This window comes from Lynx canadensis, chromosome A2 (genome assembly GCF_007474595.2).
Source record: "Lynx canadensis isolate LIC74 chromosome A2, mLynCan4.pri.v2, whole genome shotgun sequence".
Taxonomy (NCBI): domain Eukaryota; kingdom Metazoa; phylum Chordata; class Mammalia; order Carnivora; family Felidae; genus Lynx; species Lynx canadensis.
In genome coordinates this window covers 12,429,341-12,447,920 of record NC_044304.2, presented here as the reverse complement: position 1 = coordinate 12,447,920, position 18,580 = coordinate 12,429,341, and the positions used below count along the sequence as shown (strand labels likewise).

General features: G+C 45.9%; 1 protein-coding gene across 4 annotated transcripts in view; it reads right to left on the bottom strand.

Moving 5' to 3' along the window:
- NWD1 (NACHT and WD repeat domain containing 1) overlaps positions 1-18,580 on the bottom strand; it is a 70,967-nt gene that overhangs the window by 18,867 nt on the left and 33,520 nt on the right. For all 4 annotated transcript variants that reach the window (XM_032591547.1, XM_032591538.1, XM_032591546.1 and 1 more), the window contains 5 exons: positions 18,384-18,542; positions 14,293-14,490; positions 11,084-11,206; positions 3,647-3,855; positions 239-511 (listed from right to left, as the gene is read on the bottom strand). In XM_032591547.1, the coding sequence (XP_032447438.1) occupies positions 239-511; positions 3,647-3,855; positions 11,084-11,206; positions 14,293-14,490; positions 18,384-18,542 (962 nt within the window). The remainder of the gene's footprint in view (positions 1-238; positions 512-3,646; positions 3,856-11,083; positions 11,207-14,292; positions 14,491-18,383; positions 18,543-18,580) is intronic.

Sequence of the window (18,580 nt, the reverse complement as noted above, 5' to 3'; positions counted from 1 at the left end):
CGAGCCCCGTGTTGGGCTCTGTGCTTGCAGCTCGGAGCCTGGAGCCTGCTTTGGATTCTGTGTCGCCCTCCTTCTCTGCCCCTCCCCTGCTCAGGCTCTGTCTCTCTCTCTCTCAAAAATAAAATAAACATAAATAAATAAAATAAAATAAATAAAAAATAAAAAATGACCGAAGGTGAAGACATTGGGCACTTTGGGGCCAAGCAATGTGGGCGTCACACTCAGTAAAGCAGCTTACCAAGGAGACGGAGCCCTTGCTGAACCCGGTGACCATCTTCCCCTGCTTCTGGAGCGAGACCCCACAGGTAGGCGTTTCTTCCTTGATGCTGGATAAATGTTGCCTCCCCTGCGGCTTTCCTGTGGCTGAGCTCCACAGGCCGGCCACGCCACCCTGGGACACGGTCAGCAGCGTGGCCCGGGAAGCCAGCACTCCTGCATACACCCAGCAGTCAGAGGGATCTCCCGGGATCTGGAAAACCAGTTCTGCAGTTTCTAGATGCCACGCACTGACCTAATGGAGTCGTGAAAAGGAAGAGAAATCTCAGTGAGAGACCTGGGTGGCGGGTTTTCCAGGGGCAAACGCAAAACCCGTGCTTTTTCGTAGTGCATGCATTTCCTTTTCAGCGTTGGCAGTTCCAAACAAGGCAGGCGGGAGACACATCCTGGATTAGAGCCTAGAACAGCAAAAGGACATTGGTGGAAAACTTGATGCAATCCAAGTGAAGTCTGCATTGGGCTGATAGAAATGACCAATATTAATGTCTTAGCTGTGGCGAATGTACCCTGCTTATGTAAGATGTTGACATTACAGGAGACTGAACAGAAGGGCATATGGGAACTCTTTCTAATAGCTCTATCACTTTTCCACGAACCTAAAATTTCTCCAAAGTGACAGTCTCAAGAATGAGAGCAAAGTTAGCCACGCCGTATACATTCACATATATGTTCACCTCAAGTAATTACTGATCAGAGCAGATTTCATATTTAACCTCACCAGAAAAAGTACCTTTTTTAATTGATAGTAACCATTTAAATAGTAAACATTTGCCCATTAATTCTCCTTTTGGGGTTTACTCTAAAAAAATTTTTTTTTAATGTTTATTTATTCTCGAGACAGTGCGAGCAGGGGAGGGGCAGAGAGGGAGACACAAAATTGGAAGCACACAAAATTGGAGACACAAAATTGGACAGCTCCAGGCTCTGAGCTGTCAGCACAGAGCCCAACGCGGGGCTGGAATTCACGAACCGTGAGATCATGACCGGAGCCGAAGTCAGATGCTTAACCGACTGAGCCACCCAGGCACCCCTGGGGTTTACTCTAAAGAAATATGGAGAGATACAAAGATCTATGTAGAAGGAAAGTTGCCTCAATTATTTGAAGGTGCGAGGAACTGGAAACAACTTATCTGTCCAGCAGTAAGGGATCAGGTACATAACTACCATGGAGTCATGCAAGGCAATCTTAGGAAGTCACTAAGCATGCTGTTTTTGAAGAATGCTTAAGGTCATGGACAAATAAAATAGATTTCTGAAACTGCATCGATAGCTTCATATATGTTTTTGTCCCCATTTTGTGTTATACATACATGCACATGTGTATGTGTATGAAACCCACATAAAATAAAACCCTGTAAAATGTTAACAGCATTTCTCTTAGGGATTGTTTATTATCATTTCTTATTTCTTTACTGTATTTTCCTGACTTCTGCTGATAACCAAATGATTTCTTTAACCAGTTTTGCAATCAATCAACACCTCTCTAATATTTAAGCCCGCACCGTCAGTAAAAATACAAGGCAAGCTGCATGTGACTTTAAATTTTTTATCAATCACTTTAGAAAAAGTAAGAAGAAGGGTGCCTGCGTGGCTCAGTCTCGGGTCATGATCTCACAGTTCGTGAGTTCGAGCCCCACATCCGGCTGTCTGCTGACAGCGGGGAGCCTGCTTCAGATCCTCTGTCTTCCTCTCTCTGTCCCTCCCCGACTTGTGCCCCCGGGCGACTGCTCTCTCTCTCTCTCTCTCTCTCTCTCTCTCTCTCTCAAAAATAAAATAAACATTAAAAAAAAGTAAGAAAAACAAGGGAGAGCGATTTAAATAATACATTTTACTTAACCCATATGTCCAAATGTTATCATTTCAACATGTAATCAATATAAAATTATCATTGAAATATGTTACATCATTTTTCTGATACTAAGGCTTTGAAATCCAATGTGTTTTAAACTTAGGGCACATCTTAATCCAGAATAAGCACATTTCAAGTGTTCAGTAACCATGTCTGGGTGGTGATGCCCCACACTGGACAGCATAGTTTATAAGCTACCGATATTACTTACATGAACAACTTCCATTTACTAATAAAATATAATAATTAACAGCTACTAATTATTTGGTGCTTACTATGTACCAAGCACTATGCCACATGTTTTAGTCATTATCTCATCTAGTAGATGAAGCAGAGCGGTAAGGTAATGTATCAAGATCACTCAGCTTGCAAAGAAGTCACCTGGGAATTAGCTAGAGATTTTTTCCCAAGCCCTTTAGTTACTAAGCTTTCACTCACTATTCTTCTGTGTCTCTATTCATAAAACAATCAGATCATAGGGTTATAGGTGATATAAAAGAATAACACAGCAGAATACACATTGTTTTCAGTTGCAGGTGGGACATTTACCAGAAAAAGATCATAAAATGAATCTCAAATGAAAGGATTCATCATACAAATGAAATTAAATTAGGGAGAAAAAAAAGGTAAGCTATCTGGGAATCTTTCAAATATCTGGAAATGAATAGCATACTTTTTTTTTTTTATAATTGTTTTAACGTTGGGGAGCCTGGGTGGCTCAGTCAGTTGGGTGTCCGACTTTGGCTCAAGTCATGATCTCCTGATTCATGGGTTTGAGACCCGCATCGGGCTCTGTGCTGACGGCCCAGAGTCTGGATCCTGCTGCGGATTCTGTGTCTCCCTCTCTGCCCTCCCTGATTGTGCTTTCTTTCTCTCTCTCTCTCTCGAAAATAATTGAACATTAAAAACAAATTTAAAAACAAATTTTTTTAACGTTTATTCATTCTTGAGAGATAGAGAGCATGAGCTGGGGAGGAGCAGAGAGAGAGAGAGAGGGAGACACAGAATCCGAAGCAGGCTCCAGGTTCTGAACTGTCAGCATAGACCCTGATGCAGGGCTCAGACCCACAAACCATGAGATCATGACCTGAGCCTAAGCCAGACGCTTAACTGAAGGAGCCACCCGGGGGCCCCAAATACCACACCTCTAAATAGCCCATGGAATAAAGAACAAATCAAAAGGGAAATCCAAATGTATTTTAAACTGAATGCAAATGGTAATATGATGTATCAAGGTTTGTGGGATTCAAGTAAAGCTGTACTCAGAGGGAAATTCATAGTACTAAAAATGACCAAGTTAAAAAAGATGAAAGGTCTCAATTCTTCAGGGTCAGATAGAACTACTGAAATCATCTAATCCAACTGTGAAGTTTGAACCCCCTGATAGCATCCTATCAAGTGGTTGTGTACCCCTGTTTACACCCACCCCCTATCAGGGAGCCCCTCCTTATAGAAACAGCATATACTGTCTTGGAAAGCTCTGGTCTCTTTCCTTTGCAAACAGGGGCAGGTGTTTGTTACCTTTGAGCCAGATGCCAAATACACAACCTTCTTTGTTTCATCCAAGTGAAGACTCCAGGTCTCAGGGTGCATGGGATCCTTTGAGCCTCCATCCCAAATGGTGAATTTCTCCTGGCCAGTCAGTAGATTCCACAAGCGCAGTGTATGGTCCTTTGAGGCAGAGAGGGCAAGTGTCCCTTTGGCAAACACCTTCACATACCTCACCTCTCCTGCAGTAGACCAGGGTCGGGGAGAATACATTAGCTGAACACATTTTGACCTTCCAACTACCAAAATGCCTGTTGGTTTGGAAATTCCCTGGCTTACCAAAGAAAAGATGATGGCTTCAAACGTAGCCAAGTTACAAGTGACGGAATGTGGCAAAACTAAATTAAGAGTTGCAACAATTGATATTACAAGCAATCATACGCCAATAAAATGGGCAATCTGGGAGAAATGGACAAATTCCTAGAAACATATCAACTACTAAAACTGAAACAGGCAGAAATAGAAAATTTGAACAGACCCATAACCAGCAAAAAAAATTGAATTAGTAATCAAAAATCTCCCAAAAACCAGAGTCCAGGGCCAGATGGCTTTCCAGGGGAATTCTACCAAACATTTAAAGAAGAGTTAACACCTAATCTTTTGAAGTTGTTCCAAAATATAGAAATGGAAGGAAAACGTCCAAACTCTTTCTATGAAGCCAGCACTACCTTGATTCCAAAACCAGACAGAGACCCCACTAAAAAGGAAAACTATAGATCAATTTCCCTGATGAACATGGATGTAAAAATCCTCAACAAGATACTAGCCAACCAGATCCAACAATACATTAAAAGAATTATTCGCCACGACCAAGTGGGATTTATACCTGGGATGCAAGGCTGGTTCAATATCCACAAAACAATTAACGTGACTCATCACATCAATAAAAGAAAGGACAAGAACCATATGATCCTCTCAATAGATGCAGAGAAAGCATTTGAGAAAGCAATACAGCATCCTTTCTTGATAAAACCCTCAAGAAAGTAGGAACAGAAGGATCATATCTCAAGATCATAAAAGCCGTATATGAAAGACCCACTGCTAATATCATCCTCAATGGGGAAAAACTGAGAGCTTTCCCCCTAAGGTCAGGAACATGACGGGGATGTCCACTCTCACCACTGCTATCCAACATAGTATTGGAAGTCTTAGCCTCAGCAATCAGACAACACAAAGAAATAAAAGGCATCCAAATCGGCCAGAAGGAGGTCAAACTTTCACTCTTCGCAGATGACATGCTACTCTATATGGAAAACCCAAAAGATTCCACCAAAAAACTACTAGAACTGATCCAGGAATACAGCAATGTCTCTCATCAACCTTCTGTTGAATATTTCCAATGAGTAAGAGTCTTGAACTGGAGGATGTGAGCATTTCTATGGTGGATAAAGGGTATGTGGGACTTTTCTGCACTATTTTAGCAACTTCTTATGAGTCTAGAATTATTTCAAAATAAAATGCTCAGAAAAAAAGGGAAAAAGGAAAAATGTGCATACAATTTGACTCAGAAATCCCACTTTTAAGAATGTGTCTTACAGAGGGGCGCCTGGGTGGCTGTCGGTTGAGCATCTGATTTCGGCTCGGGTCATGATCTCTCAGCTCGTGAGTTTGAGACCCCATCGGGTTCTGTGCTGACAGCTTGGAGACTGGAGCCTGCTTCAGATTCTGTGTCTCCCTCTCTCTCTGCCCCTCCCCTGCTTGTGCTCTTTCTCTCTCTCTCTCTCTCTCTCAAAAATAAATAAACATTAAAAAATTTAAAAAAAAAGAATGTGTCCTATAGAAATAATAGCATAAGTGTGGGAAGATGTCAGACGTTAATTGCAGCATTGTCTTATAAAAAGAAAATTGCAAACAACCTGTTTATGAAAAGGGAGTTGTTAAAAAATATGGTGTATCTGTATAAAGAATATTACAAAGCCATTAAAAATAATAAGATAGATGTATATATACACCTAACTATAATAAATTATTACAACAGCCAATACTTACTGAGGGCTTTCTATGTGCCAAGCATAGTGGTTAGTAGTTTCCATGCATTAAACTCCTTTAATCTCATAAAAATTGTGCGAGGTACTATTATTATTCCATTGCATAGATATGGAAACTGAGGCACAGCTGAGTACAGTAACTTATCCCAAACCACATGATTAATAAGTCGTGGAGCCAGGACTCCAGCCCAGAACTCAAGCTCTCAACCTCTACGTGATATATTCTACAATATATTGTGACAAAAGCAAGTTACAGCCCAGTGTATAAAATAGTACCATCTGCTTTTGACAAAAACTCAAAGTACATGAACTTATACAGAGCTACATCTGCATAAGCCTAGAAAAAAATTAGTTCTGGCATTTAATAAACTCTGACTACCAATCAGCTCCACGGAGACTGAAGGGTGGGAGAGACTAAAGGGAGTTTTATCTCTTTATAATTCAAAGGACAGTAGGACAGTGGGTAATTTTGATTTGTTGTGGTTTGGGTATTTTTCAACCAAAAGTTTTATAAATAGCAACGTGTTGCAAAATATCTCCGTATGTGGAACACTATGTCACAGTAAAAATGAATTAGAGACATACACACAATGTGGAAAGAGGCAAAATATGTGATGTTAACTGAAAAAACCAAGAGGTTATGCAAGCAAAGGCTTAGATGACTATATATAAAACTGTATATATTTGTGTATATCCGAACACCTGCTGGGGGAAGGGACTAGAACAATATGCTGATAAATGATGAACAACAGACTCTCCAGAGGGGTTGGGGGAAGCCCTGACTTGTGGCATTTTGTCAATTTCCTTGGTGTAACTATTCCCGCCCGTGGTTGATTTCAAGCCACTAACATGACTCCTCATTGAATATAAGGTTGTGAAGAGAGTTCGGTAGCAGCCCATTTCCGCCTTGCGGGTATGGTAGCCAAGCACACGGGTAGTAAAGTGCAGTATAATACTTTGAAAGTAATAAGTTTTGGGGCGTCTGGGTGGCTCAGTCGGTTAAAGTTAAGCGTCTGATTCATGGTTTCCGCTCAGGTCATGATCTCGCCGCTCTTGAATTCAAGCCCCAGGTTGGGCTCTGCACTCTCAGCTCGGGATTCTCTCTTCTTGGGATTCTCTCTCTCCACCTCTCTGCCCCTCCCCTGCTGGAGCTTGTTCACGTTCGCTCTCTCTCTCAAAATAAATAAACACACAAAAAAGAAAGTGATGAGTTTTGGATATGTATTACCTTGTTTTATTTTATTTTATTTTTTTTTTAATTTTTTTTTCAACGTTTATTTATTTTTGGGACAGAGAAAGACAGAGCATGAACGGGGGAGGGGCAGAGAGAGAGGGAGACACAGAATCGGAAACAGGCTCCAGGCTCTGAGCCATCAGCCCAGAGCCCGACGCGGGGCTCGAACTCCCGGACCGCGAGATCGTGACCTGGCTGAAGTCGGACGCTTAACCGACTGCGCCACCCAGGCGCCCCTGTATTACCTTGTTTTAATGGAATTGACTTAACTGCAAGCTTCTAAAATTTCATGTTTGATAATGCCTGTGATCACTGCCTCACCACATTCCTGAGAACTTCACAATCAGGTCTCTTGCAAACACCAGGGCAAACCACGTCCAGCTTGCTGGCATGTGATGGGAAATTTTCACTCTCCTTATTACACATGCCTGTAACGCTTTCCGTTTTGTCAGTAAACTGATTGCCGAGTTTTCCTAATTACAAATAATAAGACTTTGATGACTTAAGAAAATTCTTTTTGTGTGTGTTTACTTATTTTGAGAGAGAAAGAGAGTCAGAGTATGAGTGGGGGAGGGGCAGAGAGAGAGGGACACACAGAATAGGAAACAGGCTCCAGGCTCTGAACTGTTGGCACAGAGCCCGACGTGCGGCTCGAACTCACGAACCGTGAGATCACGACCTGAGCTGAAGTCGGACGCTTAACCGACTGAGCTACCCAGGTGCCCCGCTGATGACTTTTTAAAAAATGAATCAAGGTCCATGGGTAAATGGGTTCAGGTCCTGGACAGATGGCCCACGCACACAAAAATACAAATATCGGATAGACCTATGTGAAACTAGCCATCCTGATGATAATAAAATGAATGGAATCTGACTGATACTCTATCAGTACCCACGTCATTCCCAGCTCTTGGGAAAAAAAAAAAAGAATATGTTGAGGACATCTGATGCTGGCAGCTTTGGGGTCCGGGGGGCAGTTTATTCTGCTACATATACACTTCTCAAAACCCATAGAAATGCTCACATCCTCCAGTTCAAGACTCCTACTCACTGGAAATATTCAACAGAAGGAAAAAAATGTTGATGAGAGTAAAAAGAGATTCATCACAGTAGAATCCATAATAGCAGAACACTAGAAATAGCCTGAATAACAAAAATTTAAAAAAATAAATGAAATAAAAATAAATTTAAAAAACTTTTTAATGTTTTAATTTTTATGTTCAGAGAGAAAGAGAGACAGAATCCTCAGCAGGCTCCAGGCTGAGCTGTCAACACAGAGCCTGATGCAGGGGTCTTGAACGTACAAGCTGTGAGATCATGACCTAAGCCAAAGTCAGACGCTTAACTGACTGAGCCACCCAGGTGCCCCGAAATAAAATAAATTAAAAAAAAATCATTTAATGGGAATGCAAGCTGGTGCAGCCACTCTGGAAAACAGTATGGAGGTTTCTCAAAAAATTAAAAATAGAACTACTCTACGACCCAGCAATGGCACTACTAGGCATTTATCCACGGGATACAGGTGTGCTGTTTCGAAGGGACACATGCACCCCCATGTTCAGAGCAGCACCATCAACAGTAGCCAAAGTATGGAAAGAGCCCAAATGTCCATCGATGGATGAATGGATAAAGAAGATGTGGTATATATATACAATGGAATATTACTCGACAAGGAAAAAGAATGAAATCTCGCCATTTGCAACTACGTGGATGGAACTGGAGGGTATTATGCTAAGTGAAATTAGTCAGAGAAAGACAAAAATCATATGATTTCACTCATGTGAGGACTTTAAGAGACAAAACGGATGAACATAAGGGAAGGGAAACAAAAATAATATAAAAACAGGGAGGGGGACAAAACAGAAGAGACTCATAAATATGGAGAACAACTGAGGGTTACAGGAGGGGTTGTGGGAGGGGGGATGGGCTAAATGGGTAAGGGGCACTAAGGAATCTACTCCTGAAATCATTGTTACACTATATGCTAACTAATTTGGATGTCAATTTATAAAAAAAAGGGGCGCCTGGGTGGCTCAGTCGGTTGAGCATCTGACTTCGGCTCAGGTCATGATCTCGGGGTCCGTGAGTTCAAGCCCCGCGTCAGGCTCTGTGCTGACAGCTCAGAGCCTGGAGCCTGTTTCAGATTCTGTGTCTTCCTCTCTCTCTTCCCCTCCCCCGCTCAGGCCCTCTCTCTCTGTCAAAAATAAATGAACATTAAAAAAATAATAAAATAATAATAAAAAATAAAACAAGTTAAAATAAAAAAAAATTTTAAAAATCATTTAATACATTCTGGAACACGATCTGTTGAGAAGAATGAAATATTTTGCTGCATTTAAACATGATAAATGTGACACTGGATGGATCACAACAGCAAGATTCCTAACAGCCTCAAGTTGGAAACAATGTAAATGCCCTCGGACTAATACGGATACTGTTCCTTCCACTGTCCTTCCACATCGAATGTCCAGCACCAGAAAGTTGATAGATCCAGGGAGCACATGGGTGGTTGCCATGGGGCTGGGCGTGAGAGTGGAGATGTACTCCACAGAGGGCGGGCCATGCAGAGAGGACTCCTTGGGGTGATGGAAAGTTCTAGCATTAGGGTGATGGTTGTACAACTCAGTAAATCTAAAAATTGTTGCATTACACTTAAAACAGGTGAAATGGTATGTCAATTACACCTCAATAAAGTTGTTTTAAAAAAAAAGATTCAATGGAAATAAAAGATTGGTTATGGCAAAATGTTGAGAAAAAATTATAAAACTGTACATACTTAAATTGCAGTGACATATATTTTTGAGAGAGAGAGAGAGAGAGTGCAAGTGAAGGAGGGGCAGAGGGAGAAAGAGAGAATCTTAAGCAGGCTCCATGCCAAATGCAGAGCCTGACTCGGGGCTCGATCCCACGACCCTCGGATCATGACCTGAGTCCAAATCGAGAGTCGGTTGCTCAACAGACTGAGCCACCCAGAAGCTCCATAATGATAAAATAATTTTAACATCTTTATTGAGATATAATTCACGAGCATGAAATTCCCCCATCCCATGTATGACGGTACAATTCGTTGGTCTTTGTGTGGTCACAGAGCTGTGACACCATCACCACAGTCTACATTCAGAGTGTTTTCAAAACCTCAAAAAGCTGGCATTCCCTCCCCCTTTCTCTCCTTGTCGTTTAAACCATTTGGAGGCATGTAATTCATTGGCATCTAACACATTCGCAATGCTGTACAACCGTCACCCCTATCTGATTCCGGAACATTTCCATCACCCCCAAAAGGAACCCCCGTCCTCATGAGCAATCACTTTCCATTCCTCCCTCCCCAACCAGCAACAACTAATCTGTTTTGTGTCTCTCTAGATCTGCCTGTTCTGGACATTTTGTATAAACAAATCATACTGACTGTGGGCTTTTGTGACTGGCTTGTTTGATTTGCTATAATGTCTCAAGCTCCAGCCTCGTGCCGACCTTGCTGTTCTGTAAACACACCAGCCTCCCTCCCCTGTCCCTGCCCTTTGCACACTTCTTTCTTCACGCCCTTTGTGTCTTGGCCGAAGCATCCCCAGCTGGGAGAAATGCTTTACCTAACTGTCCTAAGTCGGTCACTTGGACTGCTGCTCAGACATCTTGTTGCCCTGATTACCATGCATAACTATATTTCGCCTTCCCAAATGCCTGAGTCTGACTCGGGCCAGTGTTAAGGTAAGGTGAGCGAGGCACTCATTTTGGGTGCCAAATTTAAGGAGGTGCCAAATTACCGAGCTTCCGTTTTGCCCTTGGCTCCCATATGGCTTGGCACAGTGCTCTTGCCAATCCTGTCTTTAAGACAGCTTGATATTTATTCATGGTGGATTTTTTTTTTGCATTAATTTTGATTTTTAAAAATATTCCATTGAAATCTTATTTATCTTAAAAAAATTTTGTTTTATCCTTATTTATTTTTGAGAGAGAGAGAGACAGAGCGTGAGCAGGGGAGGGGCTGAGAGAGAGGGAGACACAGAATCCGAAGCAGGCTCCAGGCTCTGAGCCATCAGCACAGAGCCCGAGGCGGGGCTCGAACCCACAAACCGTGAGATCGTGACCTGAGCCGAAGTTGGATGTTCAAACCAACTGAGCCACACAGGCGCCCCGAAACCTTATCTATCTTGATGACGAAGTTGACAAAGCCCACTTTCCAGGCCTCACCTGTGTGTCCCATGTGCATATGGATCACCTGATGTTCTTCCGTGTCCCACACAGCCACGGTGCCATCCTGGGTGCCGACAACCAGCAGCCTCTCTTCCACGCTCCACGCCATGGCCGTGATGCCTGCAGACACACAGAGACAACAGCGAGCGACCACGTCAGCTCCCGTGTCTGAGCCCTCAGCCATGGGGCTCTCTAATGGGCCCCCGCTTCACAGATAGGGAAACTGAGGCACAGATTCAGCCCCTTGTCCAGAGCCACACACCTAGAAAGTTCCAGCACTGTCAGACGCCAGATTCAGATCTCGACTGCAATGTTCATGTTGCTCTTAGGGACGACGCTAGGTCCTAAGTGTCTCCCAAGCTCAGCGGTTCTCACGCAGGGGCGATTCCTTTCCCCGCTCAGTGCCTCAGTTTCCCATATATAAAATAGGGGAAAGTTGAAATCAGAGCCAGTCCAAGTCTGAGAGGACTGGATTTTGTTCCCACCTCACTGGGACAGGGAGTACGGACATGGGATTTGTTTTTCTTTCCTTTTCTCTTTCCTTTCCTTTCCTTTTCTTTCTTTCTCTGGTCATTCACTGTGTGACCCTGGAAATGTGAGCTCAAACTTCTCATTTAGCAAATGAAAAAACTGAAGCCCAGAGTGGGTAGAAACTTTCCGAGCTTTGACATAACTAGGGCTCCTACAGAGGCACAGTGGGTCTGGAACACAAAACGTCTCCCTACCCGGGGGGTGGCAAAAACAAAAACTTCTCTGTGACTGCCACTTCCTAATCAGTCACTGCACTGTGATTTGTCCCCCATAGCCATCCGGTCAGACTTCTTTTTGTAACAAAGCCCACAGCCCACAGGTGTTAGCTGAGTGCACATTCACCGGGACAAAGGCCATATTTCCCAAGCTCCCTTGCAGCAGCAGATGGCCAAGATCTTACCAAGGAGACACTTCTCACAGACCCGATAAATTCTGCTTCTAGACCACTCCCTCAAAGGGAAGGGGTCTGCCATCCACCTCCCCTTCCCACTTCCTACTGGCCGAAAGGCCATCCTATTGGTCGGGGCTGGAACGGCCACTGTTAAGCCGTCAAATGTTAGTTTGACATTGAAAATGGCAGAGCAACAAGACTGAGTCTAGGTCCCTGATGCGAGAAGTAAGGGAGATGATTCATTTTCAGAAATACCAAATAAAAGCTGTGCTGTCTAATCGACAGTAGTTTTACAACCTATTGGAAATATGTCCGAACCCCCTCCCCCACAATGGAGTCCCAAACCCTTAGATACTTCACTTTCAGGTTCCTCGTCCCCTCTGAGTTTCGCGGGCTTATTTTTCGCGGGCTTTGCAATGAGCACGCGCCAAAGGACTGAAGTCTCTGTGTCACCTCCGGGAATGTACATGCGTTCCAATCAGACTTTTTGCCTTATGTGGACATAGGCGACTACCAGTAAGGCTGCAACCTCTGCAGTACTCAGCCAATGAGGAACCAGGGGCGGGACTTGCCTCTGTAGTGCTCAGCCAGTGAGGAACCAGGGGAGGGACTTGCCTCTGTAGTGCTCAGCCAGTGAGGAGCCAGGGGAGGGACTTGCCTCTGTAGTGCTCAGCCAGTGAGGAACCCGGGGAGGGACTTGCCTCTGTAGTGCTCAGCCAGTGAGGAACCAGGGGAGGGACTTGCCTCTGTAGTGCTCAGCCAGTGAGGAACCCGGGGAGGGACTTGCCTCTGTAGTGCTCAGCCAGTGAGGAACCCGGGGAGGGACTTGCCTCTGTAGTGCTCAGCCAGTGAGGAACCCGGGGAGGGACTTGCCTCTGTAGTGCTCAGCCAGTGAGGAACCCGGGGAGGGACTTGCCTCTGTAGTGCTCAGCCAGTGAGGAACCAGGGGAGGGACTTGCACGCTAGGAGATAAACTGCCTGCTGTAACTGCCCCAACTGTGCCTGTCCATCAGACACCTACTCTTGGTTGCTTAAACCCTAGCTTCCCTGTGCTCTGAGTCCGTGTCCCTCCTTTGATTGGGGCAGTGGGCTTATTTCTAACACCTGACACCTTGGAGACACAGTGTTACCTCTACTTATGCCTGGACTGTTGTGTGGGAGTGGGAGGAAATGAACTGCTTTTTTATTTAAGCCACTGCTATTTTGTCCCTTGTTACAGCCATTTGAACTTGTAACCTAATAAAGATAGTCTTCTCCATCAAATCAGATTCCCTTCTGAAACACAGCATTCTAGCAGCTGTCCCTAAATCAGTTCCTCCATGTATGGTACTTCGTCTCTTAGAACTTCTGTTTTGGAAGCACTATGCCTTGGGAGTGTAGCTCTCCCTACAGGGCCATGTGGCACAGAAATGGCCCGACTTGCAATAACTGACATTCGAGCCACAACTTAATTGTATTTGCTGGCCTTTCAATAATGCAAGAAGTTATGGGTGGGCAGATAAAGGGGTGGAGGAATGGAGGTAGACTGGGGCATGAGCGGATAGCTAGATGGCTGGCTGGATAAGTGGGTGAGTGGATGGGTGGATGTTAGATGAGTAGATAGATGAATCAACCGATAGATGGGTGGGCGGGTTGATGAATGGCTGGGTGCACAGATGGGTGGTGGGGTGAGTGAGTGAATGGAAGATGTTCAGAGCGAAATGGAAAGATGAGTGGTGTGGACAGAGGGCTGAAAGATAGCTAATGGACAAGTGGAGGGAAGGAAGGAAGGAAGGAAGGAAGGAAGGAAGGAAGGAAGGAAGGAAGGAAGGGAGGGTGGATGGACGGAAGGACAGACAGAAAGAAGGAGGGAAGCAAGGGATAACACATGAATAGAGAGAACTAAGTCCTCTAGTTTCTCTGACATTTTGGTGTCCCAGGAGAATCCATGAGTTCCACCAGCCTCTCAGGGACCAGTCGGACACAATCCCTAGCTTTTGGACTTACCAGCACGAGCCAGTCAATCCCAGAAACTATCTGTAAGATGGGCACTCGATTCTTAGAGGCAGCCAGCACCTCCTTGCTCTGGGCTCATTAGTGGTATTTACACTAGTAATCTACAGTTCCTGGGAGGCAGAGAGAGCGGAGTCAGCATGAGACAGCAAGGGCTTGCCCTGATGGCACCCCGGGGGCCTCCCTATACTGACAGAGGAGAGCCCCAGGGAGCAGCCAGAAACACCTGCCGCCCGCTGCCCTCAGGCATGAGGGGGCCTGGCAGGATTTTTGCAGAGTCGCAGAGACTGACCCTTGTGACAGCCGGTGAGGGTTGCCCGGAGGGGTCCTCCCGGGGGCTGGAGGAATCCCGTGAGGGGTACCAGCACGGGATGTGGGCACATCCGGAACCAGTTCTGGGCCTGTTGGCACAGCTGTCCCACCAGCGCCGGATGCGAGGTCGTGAAGAAATGGAGTCTGGCCAGGAGTTCTGTATATAGGATGCTCCTCTCTGCAACAAAGGGGACTCACGTTAAGGGGAAGGGCCATCTTCTCCTGCCTCTGTCTCTCTCCCCAAACACTCACCCCTACTTCCAGGGCCCCAGGTGGTTCTTAGCCTCCGGGGGGCCTTTGGCCTGGACTGGCCTTCCCCCTTTCTCATGCTAATCACCTCCTAATTTTAGCTAAAGGGCCACTTCTTTAAAAAGCCATTTCCAGCCCAACCCACTAATCCACCTGCCCCACCCCCCAGCTCATCACAGCTACAATTAACCTTTCTTCGTGGCCCCGCCTCTCCTCACTACCCTAGAGCTTGAGTTTCCTGAAACAGGAATGAGGTCTGTCTCGTTCATTGCTCTGTTCTTAGCACCTAGAACATCACAGACACCCGATAAGTTGTAGAGGCCGCTTTTAGGCAGCAAGCTTGAGCAGTGAAACGTAGAGCAAGGCTAAAGGGCCCGCAGCCACCACGAAGCTGAATCCAGACAGGCCCATCAAGGCTGCTTCCGTTTGATAAGGACATTTGGGATTTTTGCCTTTCGAGCCCATCTGGATAATCCAGGATAAACTCTCCATCTCAAATTCCTTAATTTAGTCACATCGTTTGCCGCATAAGACAAGAGTCATAGGTTCCAAGGATTAGGAAGCGAATATATGTGTGGAGAGGGCAGTGCTTTCTGCCTCTCCCAACAGACATACCATCATTATTATCCCAAGTTCATAAAGGGGGAAATTGAGGCTCAGAGAGGTTAAGCAACTTGTACAAGGTCACACAGCCAGTAGGAGGTGGGAATCTGACCCAAAAAGTTTTATTCCAACCTTGAGTGAAGACCAGGGACGCTGAAGGCAAGCAGTTCATTGTCTCTGCTGTCGGCTTGTCCCAACTGTGGGGTTTGGGGCAATGGTGACAAAGCTTTGTGCCTTGGTTTGCTGGCAGGTGGAATGAGGCAAGGTCAGGACCAGGGTCAAGTGCCCCACTCACCATGGGTGCAAGATGTAAGGTGGCACCAAGAAACACAACCATCAAGATAAATACTATTTCCATGCAATATTTTTAAAAAATCAAAATTAATGCCCCCCCCCCAAAACCCATGATGAACAAAATGTCAGGTTTTAAAATAAAAATAGAGTCAGAAACGCCATCACACCCAATCATCCTGGAGCCTAAGGCAATAGGAGAAATTGGGAATGCTGGCGGGCTTTGGAGGAGGCTCCAAGTCCTGGAATGTGCTGGAGCTCAAGGTTGGCCGGCTGCGCCCTCTGGTGGTGACATTCATTCCTACACCCGCTGGTGCCGGGCCGGCCACAGGTTGTTTATCAAGGATTCCTGCAAAGAACATGCTGTGATTTGGGCTTTTAAATCTTCCCTCAAACTGGACAGTTGTTCCCAAGGCTGTTTTTCCTGGCAACTCACTCCCTGTGAGGTTTACAACTGGTGAGCAAAAATGCACAAGAAAGGCATAAGCTGATGGTGGGCACCGGCCTCTTCCACTTGGGTGGCATCTTAGACATGCTTTAGTCCAGTCCCACATTTTGCAGATGATGGAAACTGAGGCTCTGTGCAGAAATGGCTCATCCAAGGCCATTCACATCAACAAGGTTGGTGCTGTCATGACAGTAACGGGACCCTTGGATGGCCCCATGGGGACAGCCATAGGTAGGAGGGTGGACCAACATCCCCATTTTGCAGATGGAAAGACTGAGGACAGCAAGGCGGGGTGGGGTGGGGAGCGTCAGGGACTTGCAAGGTCACACTACCAGTAAGTGGCAAGGCCCAGATTTGAATTAACACAGTGGGGCTCAAAATCCGTGTTCTTGGCCAGGACTGGTCCATGTGGTAGGGCTGGCAATTTGGCACACGGGTGATGCAAAAAAAAACCAACAGAAATAATAATTACGAGCCAAGGCAGGGGCGCCTGGGTGGCTCAGTGGGTTGAGCATACGGCTTGATTTCGGCTCAGATCATGACCCCAGAGGCATGTATCGAACCCCATGTCGGGCTCCGTGCTGGGCGTAGAGCCTGCTAGGGGTTCTCTCTCTCCTTCTGCCCCTCCCCACCTCGTGCATGCGTGTCTCTCTCTCTCTCTCTCTCTCTCTCTCCCTAATAAAAATTAAAAAAAAAAAAAAAGCGCTGAGACAGATGGAAAAAGGGTGTAGTGGTGAAGAATGCAGGGGCTGGAGGGTGTCCAGGCTCAGTGGGGGCTGGACAGGCTTCTCCCAGGAGGGGCATTTGGTTAAGCTCCAAGGGAGCCACAGAAGGGATATAGGGACTTAAGCACCTTCATAAAACTCCTTATAAAACCCTCACATCAAAACCAGGTGGGGATTGTATGATAACAACCACCCAGGCCACCTCACGCTCATCAGGATGACTATCAGTGTTTTAAAAACCAGAAAACGATGAGGGCTGGTGAGGACAGAGAGAAATCGGAGCCCCCGTGCGCTGCTTGCTGGCGGGAACGTAAAACGGTGCAGCCGCCGTATGGTGGTTTCTCGAAAAAATGAACATCGAATTACGATCTGATCTGACAATTGTACTTCTGGGTGTCTACTCCAGAGAGTTTTTTTAAGCAGGGTCTTGAAAAGATATTTGTATACCTGTGTTCCCAGCAGCACTCGTCACAACGGGCAGTAAGTAGAAACGACCCAAGTGTCCATCAGTGGAGGAATGGAGAAACGAAATGAGGTCCATCGGCCCAACGCAATGCTTTCCTGCCTTTTAAAGATGGAGATTCTGATGCCTGCTACAACATGGACGAACGCTGAGGAAATCACGCCGAGTGAAAGAAGGCAGACACGGAAGGGCCAAGACTGTCTGAGGCCACTTGGATGAGGTCCCTACGGTAGTCAGATTCACAGAGAGTAGATGGTAGGTGCCCGGGGCTGGGGGAAGGAATTGAGGAGTTTGTGTTTGATGGGGACACAGGTTCAGTTTTGCGAGATGAACTGGTTCTGGAGATAGATAGTGGTGGCGGCTGCCCACCTGTGGGAAAGTGCCTGATGTCACTGAGCCGTGCGCTTAAAACACCGACTTTGAACCCCGGTTAGGCAAAATGTCATCCCCTAGGACAAAAATTGCCCCCTTCTTTCTCTTTTTTTTTTTTTTTAATTTTTAACGTTTATTTTTTTTTTTTTTTAAATTTTTTTTTCAACGTTTATTTATTTTTGGGACAGAGAGAGACAGAGCATGAACAGGGGAGGGGCAGAGAGAGAGGAAGACACAGAATCGGAAACAGGCTCCAGGCTCTGAGCCATCAGCCCAGAGCCCGACGCGGGGCTCGAACTCACGGACCGCGAGATCGTGACCTGGCTGAAGTCGGACGCTTAACCGACTGCGCCACCCAGGCGCCCCTTTAACGTTTATTTTTGAGAGAGAGAGAGAGAGAGTGAGCAGGGGAGGGGCAGAGAGAGAGAGGGAGACACAGAATCCGAGGCCGTCTCCAGCTTCTGACTGTCAGCAGCAAGCCCGATGTGGGGCTCGAACCCACGAGCCGTGAGATCATGACCTGAGCCGAAGTCGGACGCTTCACCGACTGAGCCACCCAGGCGCCCCACTCCTTCTTTCTCTTGAGTAGACTTGAGTTACAAAAAGTCACGTTCAACTACTATCATTCTGTTTCAAATGTTATCAATAAAAAAAGTTGGGGGAACGTGTTTTCTCTCTTATTATATTAATATTGACAGAATTTCCTCGATTTTTGCCTGACATTTTTCCTATCTGGCCCTTTTTCTAGAAAACGCTTCACTCCAAAGCTCTTCCAGCTTCCATTCTAAATTCTAGAAACCCCACAGGCGTAGACAGGAAAGGTGTGCCGGCTAATGAAAATCCAGCTGGGGTCTTGGTGAGGAGAATGATCTTCTAGAAGTCAGTGCAGAGTGAAGCCCCCCCCCGCCGGGCCGACTCACCCATGCCTCGGAGCTCCAGGGCCGGGCGGCACAGCTGGAGGGCTTCCCGGACCAGGCCGACCTCCGGACAGTCCAGGTAAGGGGCGTACAGGTCAAAGTCGTCCAACAGGCTCTCGATGCCTCCAGAGATGCCGCGGCAGGAAATCCAGTTCATGCTGCCTGTGGGCAGGGAGGGGGGAGGGGGTATTGTAGGGGTA